Here is a 21362-nt window from a genome sequence, read left to right as displayed (position 1 = left end):
GAGAGTACTCAGAAATGGACTCTGCAGCCAGATGTGCCCCAGGGAAGTCAACTTGGTCTTTACTGTGTTGAATACATTCTTGACAGGTGTTAACAAGGAGATTCACCTGGATTATAAAGTAATAATTTTCACAGGCTCTTTCTCCTTATTTGCCAGCTACAGTCAGGCAAGCCCCAGAAAAGCCAAGCAACTCATCACTTAGCCCTCTCTCCTCAGACCAATGATTCCATCAGTGCCCAGAAAGCACCAAGCTTCAGCATCAGTGCCCATACATCACCTCTGCCACTTCTGAGACACTATAAACACACTGACAGTCTATGTTTGGATTTTAAACACAGGTTTCCCTCACCCTTCTCCCCTTTGGCTCTCCCATTCCTATTAGAAATGACTACTTGGACCCAAAGGCATGCCAAGGCATCTCTGACCAGGGCAAGAGCACACAATGCCTGCATTAACCAAACCATTCCATTAAATGAGGGTTCTATAAGCAAGATTCAGAGTAAAACACTTAGCTCAACAGAGAGAGGTTTCTGAAGGAGAAGTCACCATGTATCAGTCTCCCACCACAGAAATCACTCCTCAGTGGAAAGCAAAGCTCACACCTCTATGACTGGAAATATGGAAAGTTTTTAAAAACTTATTCAGTAACAGGAGGGAAGAATTTTTTTTTCTAACTTTCCAAGTGTTCCACTTCTATTTTTATAATTCATTTTTAAACTTCTATATTAGGACTGTCTACATCATAAATTTAGAAGAGGGATAGCTCCATTAAAGCAACAAGCTTGCTCTCACGTAACAGCTGCTTAAAAAGAATTAAGTTCTAAAATCTGAGGGTTTGGAACACCTTATATTCTGGGAAACTAACCAGGGAGAAAGATCCGTTCTTCAATTAAACAGCAAATTATTTCTTTCAGAATTCTGATAGAGAAAAAGTCTGATGGTGAAGCTACCTATGAAATTACTGGGATTATCAACACCTGAGGAATAAATCTGTTCTGTCCACAGAACACATTCTATTCACACGTCTGCATATCATATCATATCATATCATATCATGTGTCTCATATCATATGAGACACAAAGGCTCAAGTTTGAGGACATACCTCTTCCTCCAGTCATATTCTGCACTTGAAATTCATCAGTTAAGGTACAAAGCTTGACTGTGAGCTGCCATTCACCACAGATCATCTTTGCCACTACCACAATTTTAGGAAGGAGGCAATGGGACAATACCCCCACATCCTGCAAAAAAACAGGTTCACTCTGTCAGTGTTCCCCTGAGCATGAGGGAGAGCAGCAAGTGCCTCCAAGGCACCTGATGGGCTATGGGAGACTTAAAGAATCCAGAGCCCTGGGGGTGAAACCCTCACCAGGAGCCATCCGAGAGGCTGTTCTGACAGGATCAGCTCCTCACTGCTGCAGCTGCATGATGGTGGAGAAATTGAAGTATTTACAGTTCAAAGTAACCCTACACTCCATGTTCATCAGACAAACTTCAGCTCAGCTCTCAGTATCAACTGATCCTAAAAGCTCTTCTGACCTTTCAAGTAGAAGGTTAGGCATGAAGCATTCTCTTCACATGAGGCACCTTCTTCATTCTGGTAGAACTACCCAAGGTCTGCAAGCTTTGTGCACAGAAAGCCTGGCAGCAGTAATCTTGCTACTCTCCCTAGTACTTCTCTGTTCTTTAAACAAGAAACAACTGAAATCCTAAATCAGCTCCACTTTCCATATACGCAGCACAGTCCAGACATTTGGGATGTTGGCTCTAAATCACAGTTCCCAAGGTTCTGTCCATGAAGAATCACAATGCAGGGATGACAAAGTGGCAGGCACAACAAAATTCCCTGCAGAGTCCCAACACTGCAGCAGCCTAGAGACTTGTGGATCTGCAGTCCATGTTTTGGGAGATGCAGTTCTAAGGCATAACACAAAGAAAGGCAGTTCATAGGGCTCCTACTGCACTACAGAAATGTCTCTGGGTATCAGCAGAGTTAGTAAAGCAACCTGTAAGATGTGAGATGCTGACCTGGTCCTCAACAACGTCCTACCCACTCTTTACAGTCTCTGTTACCTCTGCCAGAGAGCTCCCTGACAAAATCTGCACAACAATCCAAGTTCCCTAAGGTCACACTGCAGTTGTTACTCGTGCCACAATCACAGCACAAAAGCACATCCAGAAACACCAAGAAGGGTCTCTGAAGAACTGGTTCTGGTCACACAGGGTTAATGAACCCTGTGAACAAACAGTTTTACAGATGCAATTTCCAAGCCCAGCTCAGTAGGTTAACAACTCTTACAAGCAGCAGAGAAAAAGCTAATAAGCTCTCCAGAGACCAGAGCTGACTGCACAGTTCACTTGGAAATCTCAACACCACAAAACTAGAGCCAAAAGTACTGGGGCAGCAAAGCATAAATACACTGCTGGGTCTCCACACAGCTCAGGCAGACCTGAGCTGGGTCCCATGCAGCACCATGACCACTCCCAGGGCTCCTAAACAGTGCAATTTATCATGTGGGTGCACAGCACCCACAGCAGCATAGCCTTGGGCACTCCTGTGCTCGCTGCATCTCCAGGGGAAAGCTGAGTTAGTGAAGAGTTTGCTGCTCCCTGTTCCTGCCACTCCCCAGGCTGCTCTCTTTGGGAGTGAGCTGCAGTCCTGGCTTAAGTGATGCTCATTTTTATTTGAAAATAGAAAAAAACCAGATCCTGGCTGACCTAGTTTGATGAAGACCTGGTCAACTGAACTGGAAGCTGGGTAGCTGGCTTCATGCATGCTCCCCTCTCTTAATCATGTACTCACCACTCACTGCATGCCACAGCTCCTGTCCACAGAACCTGTCCAGAACCTTCAGTTCACCAACACAATAAACAGACTGCTCTGATTCCTTTCACTGACCTGAACAGTTCCCCAGAAGACCTGATGATTGCCCAGCCCAGAACACAGGCAGAGGAAGATGGAGAACTGAGCCTTTTCACTTGGACCACTACTTCAACTCAGTTGCCCAAGGAAACACAGCCTAAAGCTTCTTCATTGGCAAAAATCAATCTAAAAGGTTCCTGCCCATCCCACACTCTCTGTGTTATAGGGAAACTACCTTCTCAACATGGATCACATGCCTGTTACATTTTAGAGATAATACCCCAACAGCTGCAGCTGTAAGGAGATAGAAGGAACAAAGACTACTTCTCTCTGGTTTTCCATGGAAGCAATGATGTCTTTGGAACCAGAACCACAACCCCAACACCTTCCTGTAACACCAGGGGAGGCATCACCCACTCTCAATCTCAGCAAAACAAACCTTTCCCTCAGTAAGAACACCCTCAAGTCAATGCAAACAGAGGTTTCCCTGGGTGGAAGTTCAGAGAAGGACTGGCTACAGCTTGCACTAGGGAGCAGAAAGATAAAAGGAGCAGCAAGGACCAGCTGGATAAAAAGGTGGAACTTCAAAGAAAGGCTGCCTGCAGTTTGTGGTATGCTTAAAGTGAGGGGGAGCTCTAGGAATTTTCTCTTTAAAACAGTAAGACAATACTAAAAAATCCAACTGAAGTAATTTTACTCAGTATTGAGCCTGAAAATCTGTGCCAGCATCTTTTTCACAGATGTGTTTTGAAGCTCCTTTAAATTTTAATCCAGAGCAACATTTAAATATCTTTGTACAATTAGCCTGTTAAGCAGAGATAGTGAAACACCAGTTAAAAATAGCAAAGCCTCTGTTTGAGAGGCAAACATGACAAACAGAAGAGAACTTATCTGAGAAAGCCTGAGAGGGCACAGAGTGGGGAGAAGTGTGTGCACAGGAAAAATGAGGTTCTAATTTTTTGATCACTAACGATGAATCCTACTGCTGAGAGAGTTCTCTCAGTCCTGCAGCCACTGAAACCACATCACAGTTGTGGAAAACCTTCTGAAAACCATTGGAAAATCTTGCAGCAGCAACACAGTGTACCAAACCACCCTCAGTAAGCTCTGCACTAAATGAAGACACAAAGATCTCCCTTCAGCTGATCTCCCAAGAGGCGGCAGCAGCCCCAGCCTGTGCTGTGCATTGCAAAGCTGTAAGAAAGCACTTGGTAACTGAGGAGTTTGGGTGACAGGCCACATCCAGGCAATGGCTTTACTACCAACTAAATCACACTGACACTGGAAATAATTCATGCAAGAGTACAATATTATTGCAGCTTATCTAAGTCTCAGAACAACGTATTCCCCATTCACCAGCTAGAGCTGATAATAATAAAAGCAGCAACAGATCTTTTAGCTGCTAGCTAAAGAACTGTGGGCAACATGGAAAAGTCATCCCAATTCAAGCCATATACTATTCCTATATACTCAAAGGATGGATTTGCTTCTGTTCTGGTCATTCTCTCAACCCAGACAGGAGATGTGTCCTGGTTTAATGCTGTCATGGTCAGTGAAATGCAGAATTTCACTAAGCTGGACCCAAACTTTCCCCAATCATGAGGAAGAGACAGAGAGGATCCTGAGATCTAACTGACCCTGTATTATAAAACAAGTTGTGCCTCAATAGACAGGGATGGTTCTCAAACCAGTATCCCAGTTATACTGGACCTTCTCACAACTGGTCATGGGACAGGGTAGGACAGAGAGACCACGTGATGACAGTAAAAAAGGGAAGAGATATCTGGAATTGTAGTTTATTCCATCCCTGGTAATAAAAAAGGCAATTTCTTTCAAAGTCCAGGATATTCTGGGTTTTACCTTACCCTCCACTGGGACAAAATGCATCAATCCCAGACTCCAGACCTGTCCTTGCACCCTTCCCTTCAGAGTGTAGCACAGCCAACTTCCAGCTGCTCATGCTCTGTTTGGGTCTGACAAGTCTTTTTCCTGACATATTCACAGGTACCAATCCATCTACTGAATTTTCACCAGAAGCTCTCTCACCAAACACCATCAAGTCCACCACTTACTGTTAAAAAATTCCTCATAGTCAGTTTTCTCCACGCAGCACGTGTACATGCGCAAAGCTGCTACCTTAATTTTCTAAAGAAAAAGAAAAAACAACACTTCATCAGAGCTGCTGAACACTACTGGGGTTGTTACATACATTTGCTATCATTTTCTGAAAAGACTTCTTTTGAGAATCACAAGCATTTGAGATTCTCAGGAGCACATTAAATTACTGTACCTCTAGGAAGGACACAAGTACAACCACTCTTTCCAGAGGCAATTAAGTTATTAAATGGGTTCTTGAATACCCTTCCCAATCTAGTTCAATATAATATGGTCATTGCAGAAAAACAAATGAAATGGTTTTCCTTAGAGAGACTCCAAAGATCTCAACACACAGTTGCTGGTTTCCTCCATTAACTTTCATTGATGTATACTACTCAAAGTGTTTTGTATAATTTAAGTTTGAAATATTAAAGAATTTAATATTTAATAGGCATCTCCTAAAAATATTATTTTTCCTTACAAAAATTAAAACTGACCAACTAAGCTTCACAGGTGATTAAGGATTCCCAAATTCTGTATGACATGAGGTACAGTCTGGTGCTTTGGCACTTCTGATTTTGTTCTTGCACCAGAAACACCTTCAGTGCATTATCTACAACAGATACACATGCTGGAGCTTGAAGGAGCACAGGAACTGACAGCAAAGTCCTGAAAGAAGAGAGCTATCAGCTCTCAGTAAACAGCTCCTGTTTACTAACATCAAGGGGAGAAAAAAAAAAAATTTACAAGTCCAGAGCCCATTATCCTACATAAGCAAGGAAGTAGCATTGGGTTTGGGTTGTTTTGTTTTTATTTTTCCTTTATTTATTTGTTTGTTAGTTTTAAGTATAAATCTAAGGGGTCAGCTCAGTGGTTACAGACATGAGCACTGTGCCTGTTAAATGATAAATCAAATTACCAAAGCAATTTTTTGTGTATCCTCCAACTAAAAGAAAAATAAAGAAGTTTCAACTGACCTCCTGCTGTAGAAACTCAGGAGCCATTATTTTCTGTATTCAATAAGCTCAGTAATTTCTCAATCACCTCAGTAACTTCCTATTCAATAATATCTCTTCATTCTCTTCAGTAATCATGTACACATCTAAACTTCTTGTAGTCAAATACCTTACAGTGTTTACCAGAGTTCTGAAAGTTTCCTTTTTTAAAGGCAATGCTGCTTGGCCTGGGAGTAGAGATCTCCCCTGTGAAAGCCCCTGCCTCAGACCAGGCTCTGGTAAGACATGAAAAACATGACTGTAAAGACCAGTCCCTGCAATCCAGCCCTTAAATAAGGCAGACAACACAGGAGAAACTGGTGAAATTCAATCATCCAAGTTTCAGGGTGTAGAAGAGGTGCTGGGGGAACTTCCCTGAGGTCTCACAGAGAGCACTGGCAAGGCCAAAAGTGATTTTGGGTCTCCTGGGCCCTAACCACAAAATAACTCTCTCCAAGCCCAAGCTGCCAAGCCAAAGGCAGGCAGTAAAGAGCAGTAATTAAGGAGAACTCTGAATCAACACTTTGAGCTAACGAGAATCTTTATTACAACAATATGTACATGGGAGAAAAACCATCCTCTCAGGAGGCTTAGCATCACCTGATGAAAAGCAACTGATTTTAACCAAGATACCTAAAGCCCTTAAAGTGTCTGTTACCTGTTCTTTACATTTCCTTCCTTTCTGAGGAGGGATATGCAATCAACAACAGCTTCAGACCAGACTTTGAGGAGGTGCACTCCACCTTGCAGATACTCAAAGTACCTTGCAGGTTTTAATTCCTGGACATTAGGGCTCAGCCCCTAATTAGGCCCTTTTCCTCTCACTCCTAATATACTGTGTCCTAGTCCAGGGCAAAGAAATTTGGAATTTCATTGATTTTCCCTTCTGCATAAGGAACTGAGGGTGTCTTTTACAGAACTGCTCTGCTTTACTCAATGTCATCAGCTGCTTTATGAAAGGAGTATTTAAAGAATGTCCAAGAGGAGGACCTGTTTGTCACTGCCTTAGTCACCTACTGCTGAACAAGGATTCAAAGAGCAATGGTAACATCTCACTCGTGTCACAGACATACAATAATACACTGAAAAGGGTTCAGTGAACAGAAATCAAAACGAGAAAGAGCCTCAAGGACAGAAACAAGTTAGGTTAAGTCTCCTCACTCCAGAAAAAGACTAAGTTATTAAGGAATATATGAATCTATAAAATCATCAGTGGAAGGGAGAATGTGAATGTACATTCCAAGGAAGAAAAAACACAACTTTTTTTTTTTTTAAGTACTAAATTTAAAGACACCAATTGTAAATAATTGTACTTCTTCCAGTGGGTACTCAACCTATGGAACTCCCTGATACTGAATGCTATAGATGCTATAAACTTGTTACAAGAGTTCAAAGTGCAACTGGGCAAGTTCACAGAAGAAAAATCCACCACTAGGTATGAAATGCTTTCATGTGGGAACTTCTGAGACAAATACCACACTCTGCTTGTCCTGTGATTTAATTCTTTCTACTTAACTATTATTATTAGACTATCAGATGATAGTTTGGGTGGGTGTTTGACTTAGTAAGGCTGCCACTGTGTTCTTTGATGCACAAGTGAAAAATAAGATACCTGAAGAAATTCAAGAAGGTTTAAGATTCCACCAACCAAACACAGTATTTCTGCTTACATCAACGATGTCAATGCACAGATCAAAGAAAGTTCAAGATCTGGATTATTATTCCTCTAATCCCCAAACTGGAATTCACACACCTAATAATTAGAACTTTTCCATAAGAGTTACTCTGATCATAAGCAAAAAGCTGTTGGGTTTTTTTGCTTACTTTTTAGAACTCCAAAAGTATGAAACCAAGAGAATTATTAAATTAATGCTTTACCCATCTGCTATACTTCAGTGGTCCTGTGAAACCCATTGCTTCTATTATCCTTGTGAAAGGGCCCACTTTCTCTTCAGATGACTGCATGGAATCTTTTGCAGCATGGTGCTGTAAAATTGAAATATTACATAGTTCAGTCCTAGCAAATAAATCTGAAAACTAATTTCAGTTAGAAAAGCTGCAAGTTGAGCAGAAAATTTTAGGTTTGTTGTTGAGGTTGTTCAACAAAACAGATACATATTTAGGTCTTCTCTGCAAAGTTTTACAGTCTCTCTCACATGAGATTCTTCTCTTCATGACAACATTGCAAAATCATTTTGATAAATGCATCCCACTGGGAGCTCTGACCCCAACAGTTTGTAGAGACACCTGCTTCCCACAGCATTCTAGATTCCCACTTTCTTTCTAGATGGGTCTTTATCGTGCTTAAATCTTTTGCAGGTAAAACAAGCAGACAAATGACAGAGTAAGGAAAGCAAACTCTTTACATTTCCCCTCTTCCTCTCACAGACATATCATATGCTACACTCATTACATATTACCCAAACCAATCACCTCCATCTTCAAACTCATCAATCTACATGAAAAGTTCCCCCAGACTGTTTTTCACCTTTTTATATACATAAATATATATATAATATGCATATTATATATATATAATACTTGCATAAATCTAGCACAGGAAACTATTTAGTCCTCACTGAAATGCAGTGTGTGCAACCAGGAAGATGAATGTTCTCTTCCAGATTAATTACACACCTTGAACACTGCTGGGCTGATAAAAACCTTCATGGCATTTTGTCTCTGAGCATCCTAGCAGGAGCAATCAGCAATCAAGACTTACCAGTGGTAATCCAGCAAACCATTCTAGTGAATTAAGAATGCAACATAAACATCTTGTTATCAACAAATTACTTTTAACCCAGCTGACCAAAACCTAATGCAAGCCAGTCTCCTACATATACATGAGAATAGAGCTGAGAGCCATTATAATGTGAGAAAGTTCCCAGGCCAAAGAAATATTAAATAGCTTTAAGTTGCTTGAATTTTACCCTAAACACTTCCTCCTAGGACATGAACATATTAACAAAATAATTTTCTTAGTAGGGAAGCAATTTAGCAACATAATGACTGCCACACATGATTAGAAAAAAAACTTAGATCAGGATGCCAGAATAAACAATTTTTTTTTGTATTTAACTCTACATCAGCAAAAATACACAATTAGGCAGATAGCTAATTGGGTTGTTGCTTTCATTCAAGTTTTACCCATAAATTTCTAAGTTTCTTTTTCCTTCAGGCCTCTCATTTCTCATGTACACATCTCATTAAGCCATTTTCTTCCCTCTCTGTTACCAAGAGCACATCAGGGTATGTATTAGCTGAGAGAAGCTGACACCCTTGGATTTAGTCCTAAACTAATCTTATGGAGATGATTCATGCTCCAGGAAACCTCTATTCCCTGACAAAAGATAACAAATCTAAGAGATGCAGAGAACACAAATTAACAAAATAGTACACATGAAGAGTAAGCAAATAATTACTCAATAATTAGTCATTATTAGTACACTGCAAGACAATTTTTAGTCTTTAGCAGATGACAAAGCTATTGTTACACACCATTCCCAAGCTAAGCAATCAGGAAGCATCTTCTCACTTGGAATGTTTGTTTCCCTTGCTAGAGGTGAGGAAGCAACACCAGCCCCCCATGCCCATAGCCACTCTCCTGAACTTTCTCCCTTGCTCCAGGTTTATCACTGGGACTTTCACCCCAGATACCCCATAACTGCACCTTCCTGTGCCACCACTTCATTTTCTGGAAAGGAACAGAGAGCAGGTTGCTAATTATTGGAACCCTTGTTCACACTAGACTGAAACATTTGACATCAAAGCTGAATCAACCCCTGCATGTTTTGAAAAGCATTTTGTTACTTGTATCTGCATGAACCTCAGCACAATGTGTGCTCTGACAATAGAAACACAAGCTCTTCTAACCTTGTTTGTATTAGAAAACCATCTGGTTTGCTGTGCAATGGCTGCATTGTCTTGGATCAATCCACCACAGGATTTAGACAGTTGGGACTGGCCAGCCTTGTGTCTCTAGCAAAAATGATAAAAGAAGAAAATTAAGAGACCATTGACTTGTAAACACTTTAAACCAATAACCCTTAATTTGCTTCCAATCAATTACCGTTCAGTCTAACCCTGAAAACCTCTCTATGACACAAAACACAAATTTATTACCCATAACTATGACAAACAAAATGGCTGTCTATGCTTCATGCTCCACAGCACACATTTTCTAGTATTCTGTAAATGTTCTGATGGAATGGATGGGTAGAACACTCCACCCAAAAACCACAGGCTATCAGCTTTGATTTTCTCACATTATTTCCAATTAAAAGTTTTGTTTCCCAGTAAAGAATAATTATTTTTCCTGGCCTTGCAGAGAAACAAGAGTTTATGCTATTTTTATCTACAACTTTAATCAATTGTTTTGGGGCCAGGACTCAAACAAAACAAATTACAGGGCAAAAGTTATCACTACAGCCACTGTACCTTCACAGCACATAAACTCTATCACAGAGCTACTGCACAATAAAGAAAATTATTAGGTAGGAGCGAGTGGCATCTCCAGGTAAACACACAGAACAGAACACTTCCCAGAGCCTGCCAGCACAGCCAGCTTAGCAGTAACTTCTTTATGAATAAATTCAGCCCAAGTGAATGTCCTGGTTTGTTCAGAGCAGTTATCCCTAGAAGTCTGCTGAACCTCCTGGTGGCTCAGAGGGAGCCAACTCCACCACTCAGCTTCACAGCTCCTCAGGTCCCTCTCTGCTCCCAGCACTGCATGGCACTTGCTGAGCACTGGGGCTGTATGGTTGGGTCACAAGAACACTGGGAATCTTCCCTTCCTGGGACTGGAGGGTGACATCCAAGCCAAAGAGCTTACAGGGAAGTTTCCAGTGACTCTGACACAAGTTGTAATAGACAGGAGGACACAGAAGAGGCTTCATGTCCTCTTATGTAATTGCATGGAAGAAAGAACACCCAGAAATACACTTTAATTCTGTTCTGATAGCCTGCATCTATCCCCATTTCCTACACATTTCTCACCTCCTCATTTACTGCTATTACACAGTGTCTCAGTTAATCTGCTATGGACAGAGACAGTTTGGACAGAACTGGAAGCAAACCTGCAAAGCTGTGCTGTGCACTGACTGTTGTGCTGTCTGGGTGAACTCACCATCAGGTCTGCAAAGTCCAAAGCTGCTGCACACTGGGGACATTCTATGAAGTAAGAGGCTTGGCATTACACCCAGCCCTGAATAGCTTGTAACAGCTGCTTTGGGAAAATGACACCTACATTTGGACTTCTGTTTGTAACCTACTCATAACAAATCATTCAGACAGTAAAAGGCTCCAGAGCTGCCATGAGGATCAGTAGCAGAGTGGGAGCTCAGCTCTGAACAGCAGAAAGCTTTTAAATGGCTTGATATTTCAGCAATACACAGAGCAGGGATAACTTCTGGAAGCCCCTCTATTTAAAAACCATATTTTCTTTCTTATTTATTTACACTTATCCCACTGTTTACTCACTTCAGCATCCTCTGACATCCTACCTGGAAAAGGCCACAGAGCATCCTTCTACACTGGCCTTGGACTGCAGTTGTCTGTAACAATCCACTGCATGCTGCCATCCACTGAGCCACTCCAGCTTGGCAGATCTGCAACACAGGGACTGGCAATGAAGAAAAGAACCCTACTGTGCAGAAGGAGTTTAACTGTCCTCCTGCTTCCACAAGTTTTATTCATTTAACTCCCAACTTGACAGAAGTATAAATTTTGATTAAATAAAAAAATCAATCTTCCCTTCCAGTACAAACACACAACCAGAGTCTGATGGCAGAAACAGATCAGTCAAAGGAAGTGGTGGGCTGTCTACATCCTAAAACTACACCACAGTTTTTATATCTATACCATAAATTCAAATGCTTGAGAAGCATTCTCCAACTCACTGATCTCTCAAAAGCCCTCATCCAGCTCTCCACTTTTATATGTGCTTTGTTTTACTTTGCTCAAGTGCAGCTGATGTTTCAAAAGCATACACTGTCCCAGTAAATCTCAGTGAAGATAATTATTTTTGATAATTAAAATGACAGATAATTTGGAAAAGAGGCAAAGTTTTCTTTGCATCTTTCATTTTCTGCAATGTTCAAATTAGAACAGTATTTGCCTCCTTAATACATGTTCTACATTAACAGTGGAAATAAGGAAATAATGTCTGTATTATATTATTAGGTCCAATAAACCCAGCTTTTTGAGTGATGGTGAAAATTATGATTAGGAGACTGACGTGTCCACATAACTGGAGAAAAAAAGATGACTCCATGGAAATCTCACACAGTGGTCAAGGGAGGGGATTCTCCCGCTCTGCTCTGCTCTTGTGAGACCCCACCTGCAGTCTTGGGTCCAGTTCTGGAGTCCCCAACACCAGAAGGACAGAGCTCCTGGAAGGTGTCCAGGGGAAGCAGTGAAATGCTCAGAGGGCTGAGCACCTCCCTGGGAAGCCAGGCTGAGGGATTGGGGTTGTTCAGCCTGGAGAAGAGGAGGCTCCCAGGTGAGCTCAGAGCAACCTTCCAATATCTGAAGGGGCTACAAGAAAGCTGGGGGAGGGCTTTGGACATGGGGGGGGTAGGGAGAGGAGAAGGGGAATGGGTTAGAACTTGGAGAGGGGAGATTGAGGTTGGACATTAGGAAAAAGTTCTTTGTTGTGAGGGTGCTGAGCCCCTGTCCCAGGGTGCCCAGAGAAGCTGTGGCTGCCCCATCCCTGGCAGTGTTCCAGCCCAGGTTGGATGGGGCTTGGAGCACCCTGGGCTGTGGGAGGTGTCCCTGAGCATGGCAGGGGTGGCACTGGGGGAGCTTTAGGGTCCCTTTCAACCCAAACCTGTCTATGATTCTATCTGATCAATTTGCATTGGTACACCTGATGGGTGGGCACTCAGAGCCTTCTTAGTGGTGCCCAGGAGAACCGTGAGACCAGGAGATCCTCCCAAAGATTGGGAGGAACAGACACCAAACCAACCTGAGTGCTTGCAGTCATTATTGTTCCCCAGGGGCAGAGTCCAGACACCTCCATCTATCCCCTGGCAGCTCCTCACAGACCTGCACTCCTGATCCATTAAGGGAACTGACTGAAGTCTTTACAGATTGTGAGGGAGAGGTGTCCTGCCACAACAAGAGTGACTCATGTTCACCACTCCCACACCTTCCCACTTCTGCTGTAGCAAGACCACTTGGTTCCTGCTCTTTCTCCCTAACATCACTACCCAGCAAGTAAAGTCATAAAAATTATACATTTCTACCCAAAAAGACATTTCAGCTGAGTACCACAAAGTAATTCCTGAGGCATTCCAGTGCTCTGAGACAAACAGTTTAACAAACACTTAAATGAGAAAGAAAATTCAGCAGTTTTATGAATAATTCCCAGGCATCAGACAGAACATTTTTTAGGGTTTTTCTTTGTGATAAGAAGGAAAACACACATAGGCTGCAATACATCTGAAAAGCTTGAACACCACTGGGGTTTGTAGCTGCTGCAAAGCAACGAAAGTGCACCTCTGATATATGAAAACATAAGACAAACACACACACATGTAAAGAGATGTGACAAACAACCAAGCAACAAATAAAAGACAACAGCAGAAAGTGGCAGAGTAACAGAAAGGGAACATGATGAGCTAAGGAATCTTTCCTCCACCAGCATCACTGTTTGCAGGATACAACCCTCCCTTCAGACTACAAGTGCTGCTTTAAGTTCTCCATTTGGCTGAAAGAAAAAGCACCAAGTGTAAAGTGAAGAGGTTTACTCAGGAGTAGTCTGCAGGTGGGCACCAGCACCTCCTGTGGCTACTGCCTTGTCAAGACACAGATCTCTCCAGGGTCTTCTAAACCCTCCAGGCAACCCTCAGGAAAGCCTCGGGTAGCAGACACACAGTTCATCAGGATGTCTTCTTAGGTAAGGAACAACTGCACCATAATGGCCAATATTAACTGCTAAGCTGAAGTGTTTTGACAATAATCATGACTATTGTGTGCTGTCAGCTCTTGGGAAGGCTTGAAGACAGGAGAAAATAAAATTCCTTTCTTATTTCCAGTACAAGGAAGAGACAGTAGAAGTTTGAAGACTTATTTCCATAGCATTAGGCAACTACTAAACTCTAATGCAAAAGCAGATGCTGGGAAAGAGCAAGGATCAACTAAGCTTGAGCAGAAGCACAGAGCTGTGACCCCCAGTTGTGCCCTCCCACCACTTACTACAGCTCAGGTCCTTCTCTGCTTCCCAAGCACTCCAGATGACAAACATGGCAAACAGCTCCATCTTCTCCCCTCTAACAAGAAATCTTTCTGGTCAGGCTGAAAAATTGTACCAGCTTTCTGTGCCATAGGAATGCCAGAGGCAGCTGAGAGAGGATGAGCTGTCCAGGAACAGGACAGTCCAGGAGAGAAACCCTTCCCCACCTGCAAGCAAAGTTTCATTGCAAACCATCCCCTGGGGGTACAGCTCCACAGAGAGCTGAACCCATCCAGTGACTCACTGCTGCTCCACCACCTCCCTGCTCCCTCCTGCCTGGGTCCTCCCTCCCTTTTTGCCAGCAATTGCCTCTTCAATGCATTAAAACTGCAGGAAACTATTTTTATGTCCAGCACCTGGAGCATAGAGGTCAAGAAAAACCCTGGAGGAGGCAATGGTAGGCAACTGTGCAAAGACATGAGCCAGAAGAAAGAGCAAGAATGGGAGGAGGAAGCAGGAACTCCAGGTGAGTGCAGCTCAGGGATCCTCACACAGGTTTGCTCTGTTGCTTTCAGCTTGAGATGAAAGGCCAGGGCTGACCCAGCTTGTAAAAACCACACCCTGAGACACAAATTCCAAGCACTTAGTGGATTAATTATCTAAGTGGGTATTGCCCTGACTAAAGGCTTTTCATCATCAGAAGTAGGAAACAAGCAGCTAATTGGACTTGTCCAAGGTTACAACATGAAGGTGTAGAAAGTGCAGATGGACTTGATCTTGAAGGGCTTTCCAGCCAAAGGTTGGAAAGGCTGTGACAAAACCACCATGCTGGGCAGCCCCGTGTTTGTCTTGGGAGAGAGCATCAGCCTCTTGCACAAACTGCCCTGTCCTGGGCTGTGTGGGGTGAGGGAAGGGGAAAGGGAAGGGGAAAGGGAAGGGGAAAGGGAAGGGGAAAGGGAAGGGGAAAGGGAAGGGGAAAGGGAAGGGGAAAGGGAAGGGGAAAGGGAAAGGGGAAAGGGAAGGGGAAAGGGAAGGGGAAAGGGAAGGGGAAAGGGAAGGGGAAAGGGAAGGGGAAAGGGAAGGGGAAAGGGCTGCGTGGTCAGTGACCCCCCTCACTGCTTCCCAGGAACCCAACCTCTCCCATCCCACACGGAAATGGGAACCTCCACGTTACTCTTGTCACCAGGGAGCTCTGCAGAGAGCACGGGGACAGCGAACAGGGGGACAGGACAGGGAGCAGGGGGACAGGGAGCAGGGGGACAGGGAGCAGGGGGACAGGGAGCAGGGCAGTGCTCGCCCGACGGGGCGCACCCGGTGCCCAGGGCCGAGCAGCCCCGGCAGCAGCACCCACGGGCGAGCACCGACCCCGAGGGAGAAGCGCGACCCATCCGTCCCCAGAGCCCACCGCCGGGGGGAGAGGACGAGAACGGGGCGGGAACACCCCCGGCCCCGCAGACACCGCGGAACGGGCCCAGCCCGGCCCGACCCGGCGGCACGGGGAGAGGCCACGCTGCGGAGCAGCCGCACATGGGGCGGCCCGCGGGAAGCGGCGGGACGGTGAGGAGCAGCCCAGGCACCGCGGGGGATGCTCCCCTCCTCCCGCTCCCTCAGGTGCCGGGGGACGCGGTCCCGGTCCCGGTGCCACTCACCGCGGCTCGCGCCAGCGCCGCCATCGGTCCCGGGCGCCGCTTCCGGCGGGGCCGCCGCTTCCGCCCCGCCCACTGCGCGTGCGTGAGGGGGGGCGGGGCCAGGGGATGTGCGCGCGCTGTGCGGCGCTTCCCTGAGGGCTGAGAGCGGCCCCGGGAGAGGCGGGAAAGGGGAGTGAGGGGTAAAAGGGGGTCTGAGGGACTGTGAGGGGGTTATGGGGGATACTAGGGGGTATGAGAGGCTGTGAGAGGGTCCGAGGGGGCACGAGAGGGGTTGTGAGGGGGTATGAGGAGGTCTGGGGGGGTATTAGGGGCTCTGAGAGGGTGTGGGATGCTGTCGGAGAGCGGGGCTGGGAAGGGAAGGGTGGTGTGAGGAGTGAGGGGATTTGTTTCAGAAAGGTTGGAGGTGGCACAGCCCTGCCTGCCCGCCGTTGTCCCTCCTCTCCTGGGGATGCCCCGACCCCAGGGGAATGGCTGTTGTGCTTTCAGCCGGGCAGCACACGCGTTCACAAGGGCGAACCCCACCGTGGTTTCCTCTGCTCGGCCTGACTGCCCCAGGCTGGAGAGAGCATCGGGTGAGGCGGCAGAGGTGCCAGCTGAGGGTTTCAGGGTGGCAGAGCCCCTCAGGGCAGCGTCCCCAGAGACCCCGGAGCCATCCTGCTCGTCCCTGGTGCAGATTCCCTGCTCCTCACTTCTGGCAGCAGCTTTCCTGAGGCTGCGGAGTGAACCTGAGCAGTGAACCCGGCGGGATGAAATGAGCTGGCTTGTTTTGCCAGGTTAAGTCTTAATCTGGATCACATCCACATCACCTCACAAACGTTGGTGCCGGTAGACGGGCGGCTGGTGCAGATGTGAGCAAGAGCAGCTGGGGAGCAGAGCCAGACTGCTCTTTTCAGCAGCAGGGCTGCCTTCAAGGGCCTGGGGAACTATAATATTCTCCTCTTCTCTTTCCCAGCATATTTACTGGGATGTCAGCTTCTCAAGAGGGCAGTAGCAGCTGTTTTAATGGCCCTGAAACTCCACAGTAGTCCTTAGAAACCTTTCATATGTTCTTAAATGTCAGATCTCAGGGGGCCAATGGAATCGCCTACTTGGACTTCCTTGCCACAGGCATCCCAGATCCCTCTGCCTGCAGTCAGTCTTTTCCAAGATGTTCTGACTCAGCTATCTGCTGAGGGAGGTTTAGCTGTGTCTGACAATCTGTCCTGACTTGGGGTTGGATGTAGAACGATGCAGGGAACTGCAGATCTCTGTCAGGATGCTGCTGCATTTCATTTCTGTGCCTAATTCTAGGAGGCAGGTTAAAGCCAGCTCTGCTCCTTTCCTTTTCCTTAGCTGTCCTCCATGTATTAGACTCAAAGCAATATTAAAAACCATTCTTAACAGCAGATCTTTTAATGAGAAGGCAATTGAGGAGAACGAAGCACTTTTCTGAAACCTTCTCTTTGCCAGTAATGAAAGAGTCATTAAAAGTGGTGCTGAAGAGCCCTGACAGTGCTGCTCCTGGTGACTGGGACCATGCTTTGGATCCGTGCTGTGCCTGCACAAATGGATCCGCGCGTGTCAGGATGGGGGGAGAGCCCTCCCTTTGCTCCTGCATCTCTGGTTCTGTGGGGCTGGTGGACGAAGTAACAAAACAGTTTGGCAAAATAATTAAGCAGCTCAAATTAGCAGTCACTGAAAGGAGAGGTCCTGCCCCGGGGTGTGGTAGCATTAGCATTCAGCTAATGAACCCTGAGCCAATGAGCTGCCTGAAGGAGCAACAGAAAATTGTCTTTTTGTTGTGTTTTACAGGACTGATTTTCTGTGAGCTTAGCTCCCTGAACCAGCTCTCCTCAGGATAGGAGGGAATGCCAGGAATGTGTCTGGGTGCAGGATGGGGAGGGCAGCTGGGCTGTTTGCCTGGTGTCAGCTCTGTCCTTGTGCTGGTGATGGCAGCGGTTCCTCCCCTGCAGGAAACAACAGGGGGTAAGTAGCAACAATCACCCTGAAGTGCTGTCCCCAGACAGGAAAGCACAGGGACACAAAACCCTTCTGCCCGGGTGGCCTTTGGAGACACCAGGACACGGGGACTGCTCTTGAGCTCCAGTGCTGGCATTTGACAGCAGAGCCCAGGCAGCCACGGGATCCCTTCCCAGGCTTCTGGGAGTCGTTCTGTCTCCGATGTGGGGAGTGAATGACCCTTTCCTGGAGCTGTGCAAGAGCAAGACACTGTGCTGGGGCCTGGTTTGAGTTCAGTTTGAGTTTAACTTGGGCTTTCTAGAGCACACTGGGTCCAGGCTCAGGCAGTTGTGGTTGGCTTCGTTCTGACAAATCAACTATTGTGCAGAACAGGAAGGGGGAAAGAATTCTAACCTGGGAGTTAAAGCAAGCAGCCAGTCACAAAGGGGGAGTGTGAAGCTTATTCTGACTTGAAAAAACTCAGGGAGGGAAAATTCCACATCCACTGTTATACAAATGTGTGGAGATAGGAAAAGGGTCCAAACCCCCTCAGAACCAAGAATGGAGACAACAATGGACTGTGATTTTTAACATGATTTTTTTTTTTTTTAGCCTAAAAGCAGGAGTTAAAATACTGTTAAAATACTACACCAAAACCAAATGGATTTACAAAACTGAGCCCTTCAAAACAACTGACAGGTCCAAGTTGTACTTAACATATCTTTTTAACAATTGTAATTCAGTTCAGCCAGCATAGGAATTTTCCTCCTGTTCTTCCTGCTGCTGGGGTCCAGTCCCAGGTGGCCTTTGCCTGCCTGCCCTGTTTTTCAGGACCACAGCCCCATTTAGTTGCAGGCAGCCTAACTGCAGAGTATGTAAGGAAAACAGAGTTGTGCATTATCATCAGGGAGCCTGGGACACCTGATAATGAAATATTTATCAGCAAAGAAACTGATTCTCTTCTTCAGTGAACTGCTAATGAGTGATACAAAGTTCCACAAGACAGAAGAGAGGCAGAGGCACAGCTGCCATGACCATCCTTGGTGTAAAAAATTCAGATCAAAATGCTGTGCTCTTTATCATGGCAAAGCTTGGGGACTGAGGACACTGCAGAGCAGGAGCCCAGACCAGACCACACTGCTCACCACGAAGGGGTGGGACAAAGGCTCAGGGTTACACCCAGCAATCCCCAGCTGGTGTCAGAACCCCACCTTACCAAAACTGGGTGTTTACCTGCCCCCAAAACTTCAGTTTTGAGAAACTCATTTTTACATGAAGAAACATTTCCAAAATGTTCCGGGCTGGCAATGATGCTCAGATGATTTGCTGGTTTTAAAATGTTTGCCCTAGGTGTCCTGGGCTGTGATGGAGGCTGAGACTTTGGTTTTGGGTTGTTATATTATTCCTTGACTGGCATCATGAATTACAGGCATCTGGAGATCCTGTGTGTATGTAGCTAAAATGATCATCCAGACCATCCTCCACTTCAAGTACTGAATGTACCTTGACCTCTTTGGTGCTTGTTTCTCAGACCTGCCACCTCAGCATTTCAGTAAGGGGATTCCCAGTTCTCATGAGGAGCTGTTCCACCGGGAAAGTTTTCTGGTACCTGACTGAAGATGCACAGTGTGAGCCCCATTCTTCTCTCTTTGATGTCAGATTCCTAAGGATATTGGGTAAGAGCAGTCTGGGCAGTGCTTTGAGAATCACCCTCAGGCCATTTAGCCGGAGAAGCTTTGCAGAGCTGTGGAGAAACTCGTGGTTGGCTGTTCAGGAGAGGGGGCTTCATAGCACAGCTCTGCAGCTTTATTTTTTCATATAGCCTTTATCACATTGTTTGGGTTTTTTTCCACCCTGTTAATGGATATACACTTACTCCTGTGTAATGAAAGAGAATAAAATAGGTTTTATGTGTCTTTTAAGTTGATTCTAGTGCCACCAGAAAGAAGCAGCACCAACGGGTCTGTGGAACTGTCCTGCCACACAACAGGAGGCACCACAAATGTGTGGAGCAAGCAGCCCCTGTCCCGTGTGGGACACTCAGGGCTTTCAGTGGGGACCACACAGCACTGAGCAGGCAGAAGGGCTGCACCCAAGTGTTGAGCACAGGGAGCAGCTGCCAAGCTGGAATCACCAGCTTAAATCTTACCTGAGTTTTCCACTTTTCAGGCTTCAGACAGGCCCCTCTATGGCCTCTTCTGGTGTTTTTTACTTGCCACATTTCCTCCTCTCCAGCAGTGATGATGTCCTATGCAGACCACTCTGCAGTCAGATTTCTGTGTGTCACTTGCCAGGAAACAGATTTTCTGTGTGTTTTTTTTTTAATCTGTGTGTTTCTGGCCACTCTGAAAGGACTCTCCCTGCACTGCTCTGAGCCCCTGGGCTGTTGTGGTCCTGAGCATTGTGGTCCTGACATTACTGTTCCACCTCTCCCAGGCTGTTCCACCTCTCCTCATTTTTACAGTTTTTTTTTTTTTACTTACTTAAAACTAGGAATGATAAATAACCTTTTAAGCAAAGGTATTTAAGAATATCTGGTGTTTCCATCCTCCCAATTTCTTATCAGCACATAATTTTATTTCAAACATTACCACAGAATGTGCTTTCTCCATTTTCAGACAGCAAAGCAGACTGCTGGTTTTTATGTAGGCCTGTGGCTTTGTAATTTAAAACATAACTGTGCAGGTTAATCAACTGTTTTGAAATATTCTAAATACATAAAACCCAATAGCAGTTTCTTACATTTTTATCTTCTGAGTCACATGACAAAAGAATCAAAATCAACCTGACAAGGGCAATTGTTAGCTCAGTGTTTGCTGGGGAGAGCAACCTCCTCCTGAAAAACAAACACACTGTAGACTTTCAACTTCAGCCTTTCCTTTGCTCAGTCTAGAATTCCTGTCTGAGTGCAGATTTCAAGTTATATTCCTTTTCCTTCTTAACCACCTGCTCCTGCTTCTGCAGCAGAAACCTCAAAGGAAATCTCACCCCGTGGGGAAAGGGGATCTCTCCATGCCCCTGGGACCAGTGGGGCTGAGGCACTCCAAGGAACAGGAGGGCAAACTGTCCAGCTGGGTATTCCAGGACCCTCTGGAGATGTTGCTGAAGAGAAATCCAAGTGCACAAACTGAGTCCAGGTCCAGCAGGTCTTGTTAATTCTGGTTCAGGGCCAATGCTGCAGGATGCCAGCTGGCCCTGCAGCTGCTGGAGTGTGAGTGTCTCTGCCAGGTTCTGAAAGGGCTTTGTGTGTCCCAGAGGAGCCGGTGCAGCTCTGGAACTGGCACTTCCCTGATCAACCTTTTGGGACTTGGAAGTGTAGGTCAGGGCTACCAGGCCCGTGGAGCCCTGGAATAGGTGGACTGAGTCCTTCTGAGTCTGCCCGGGTGTCTCTGCACTGCTCTTGCCACAGCTCTGAGTTCCAGAAAGGCAGTGAGGGGCCATGCAGCCGCGTGGGGAAGCCCAGGTCCTGCTGGGTTTCTACCTCTGGCAATCTGCTGCAGGAAAATGGCATTTCTAGAGTTGATCTGGGAGCTCAGAATAAGATTGTCATACTTGGTTTTCACAGACATTTTCTCTTTTGCATCTGGACACTCGGAGACCAAGTCCACCCTTAGGATGACATTGCAAGCTGAAAAAGGACTTGTAA

The 21362-nt window shown here is 45.6% G+C and overlaps 1 protein-coding gene across 3 annotated transcripts in view; it reads right to left on the bottom strand.

Annotated features, from left to right (window-relative positions):
- The window catches only part of LOC103539770 (ubiquinol-cytochrome-c reductase complex assembly factor 1), a 46024-nt gene extending 30176 nt beyond the window's left edge, over nucleotides 1–15848 (bottom strand). The window contains exons 1-5 of one of the 3 annotated variants that reach the window (XM_030463192.1): nucleotides 15779–15848; nucleotides 11458–11562; nucleotides 9830–9934; nucleotides 7835–7942; nucleotides 4937–5009 (exon numbers count right to left, since the gene is read on the bottom strand). In XM_030463192.1, the coding sequence (XP_030319052.1) occupies nucleotides 4937–5009; nucleotides 7835–7942; nucleotides 9830–9934; nucleotides 11458–11562; nucleotides 15779–15802 (415 nt within the window). In that variant the 5' untranslated portion in view covers nucleotides 15803–15848. The remainder of the gene's footprint in view (nucleotides 1–4936; nucleotides 5010–7834; nucleotides 7943–9829; nucleotides 9935–11457; nucleotides 11563–15778) is intronic. The other 2 variants (XM_030463193.1, XM_030463195.1) reach the window with 2 other exon arrangements.
- Nucleotides 15849–21362: the final 5514 nt, after the last annotated feature.

This window comes from Calypte anna, chromosome 20 (genome assembly GCF_003957555.1).
Source record: "Calypte anna isolate BGI_N300 chromosome 20, bCalAnn1_v1.p, whole genome shotgun sequence".
In the NCBI taxonomy this organism is placed as follows: Eukaryota; Metazoa; Chordata; class Aves; order Apodiformes; family Trochilidae; genus Calypte; species Calypte anna.
The sequence above is the reverse complement of the archived record's forward strand: the minus strand, read 5'-3'. Positions and strand labels throughout refer to the sequence as shown.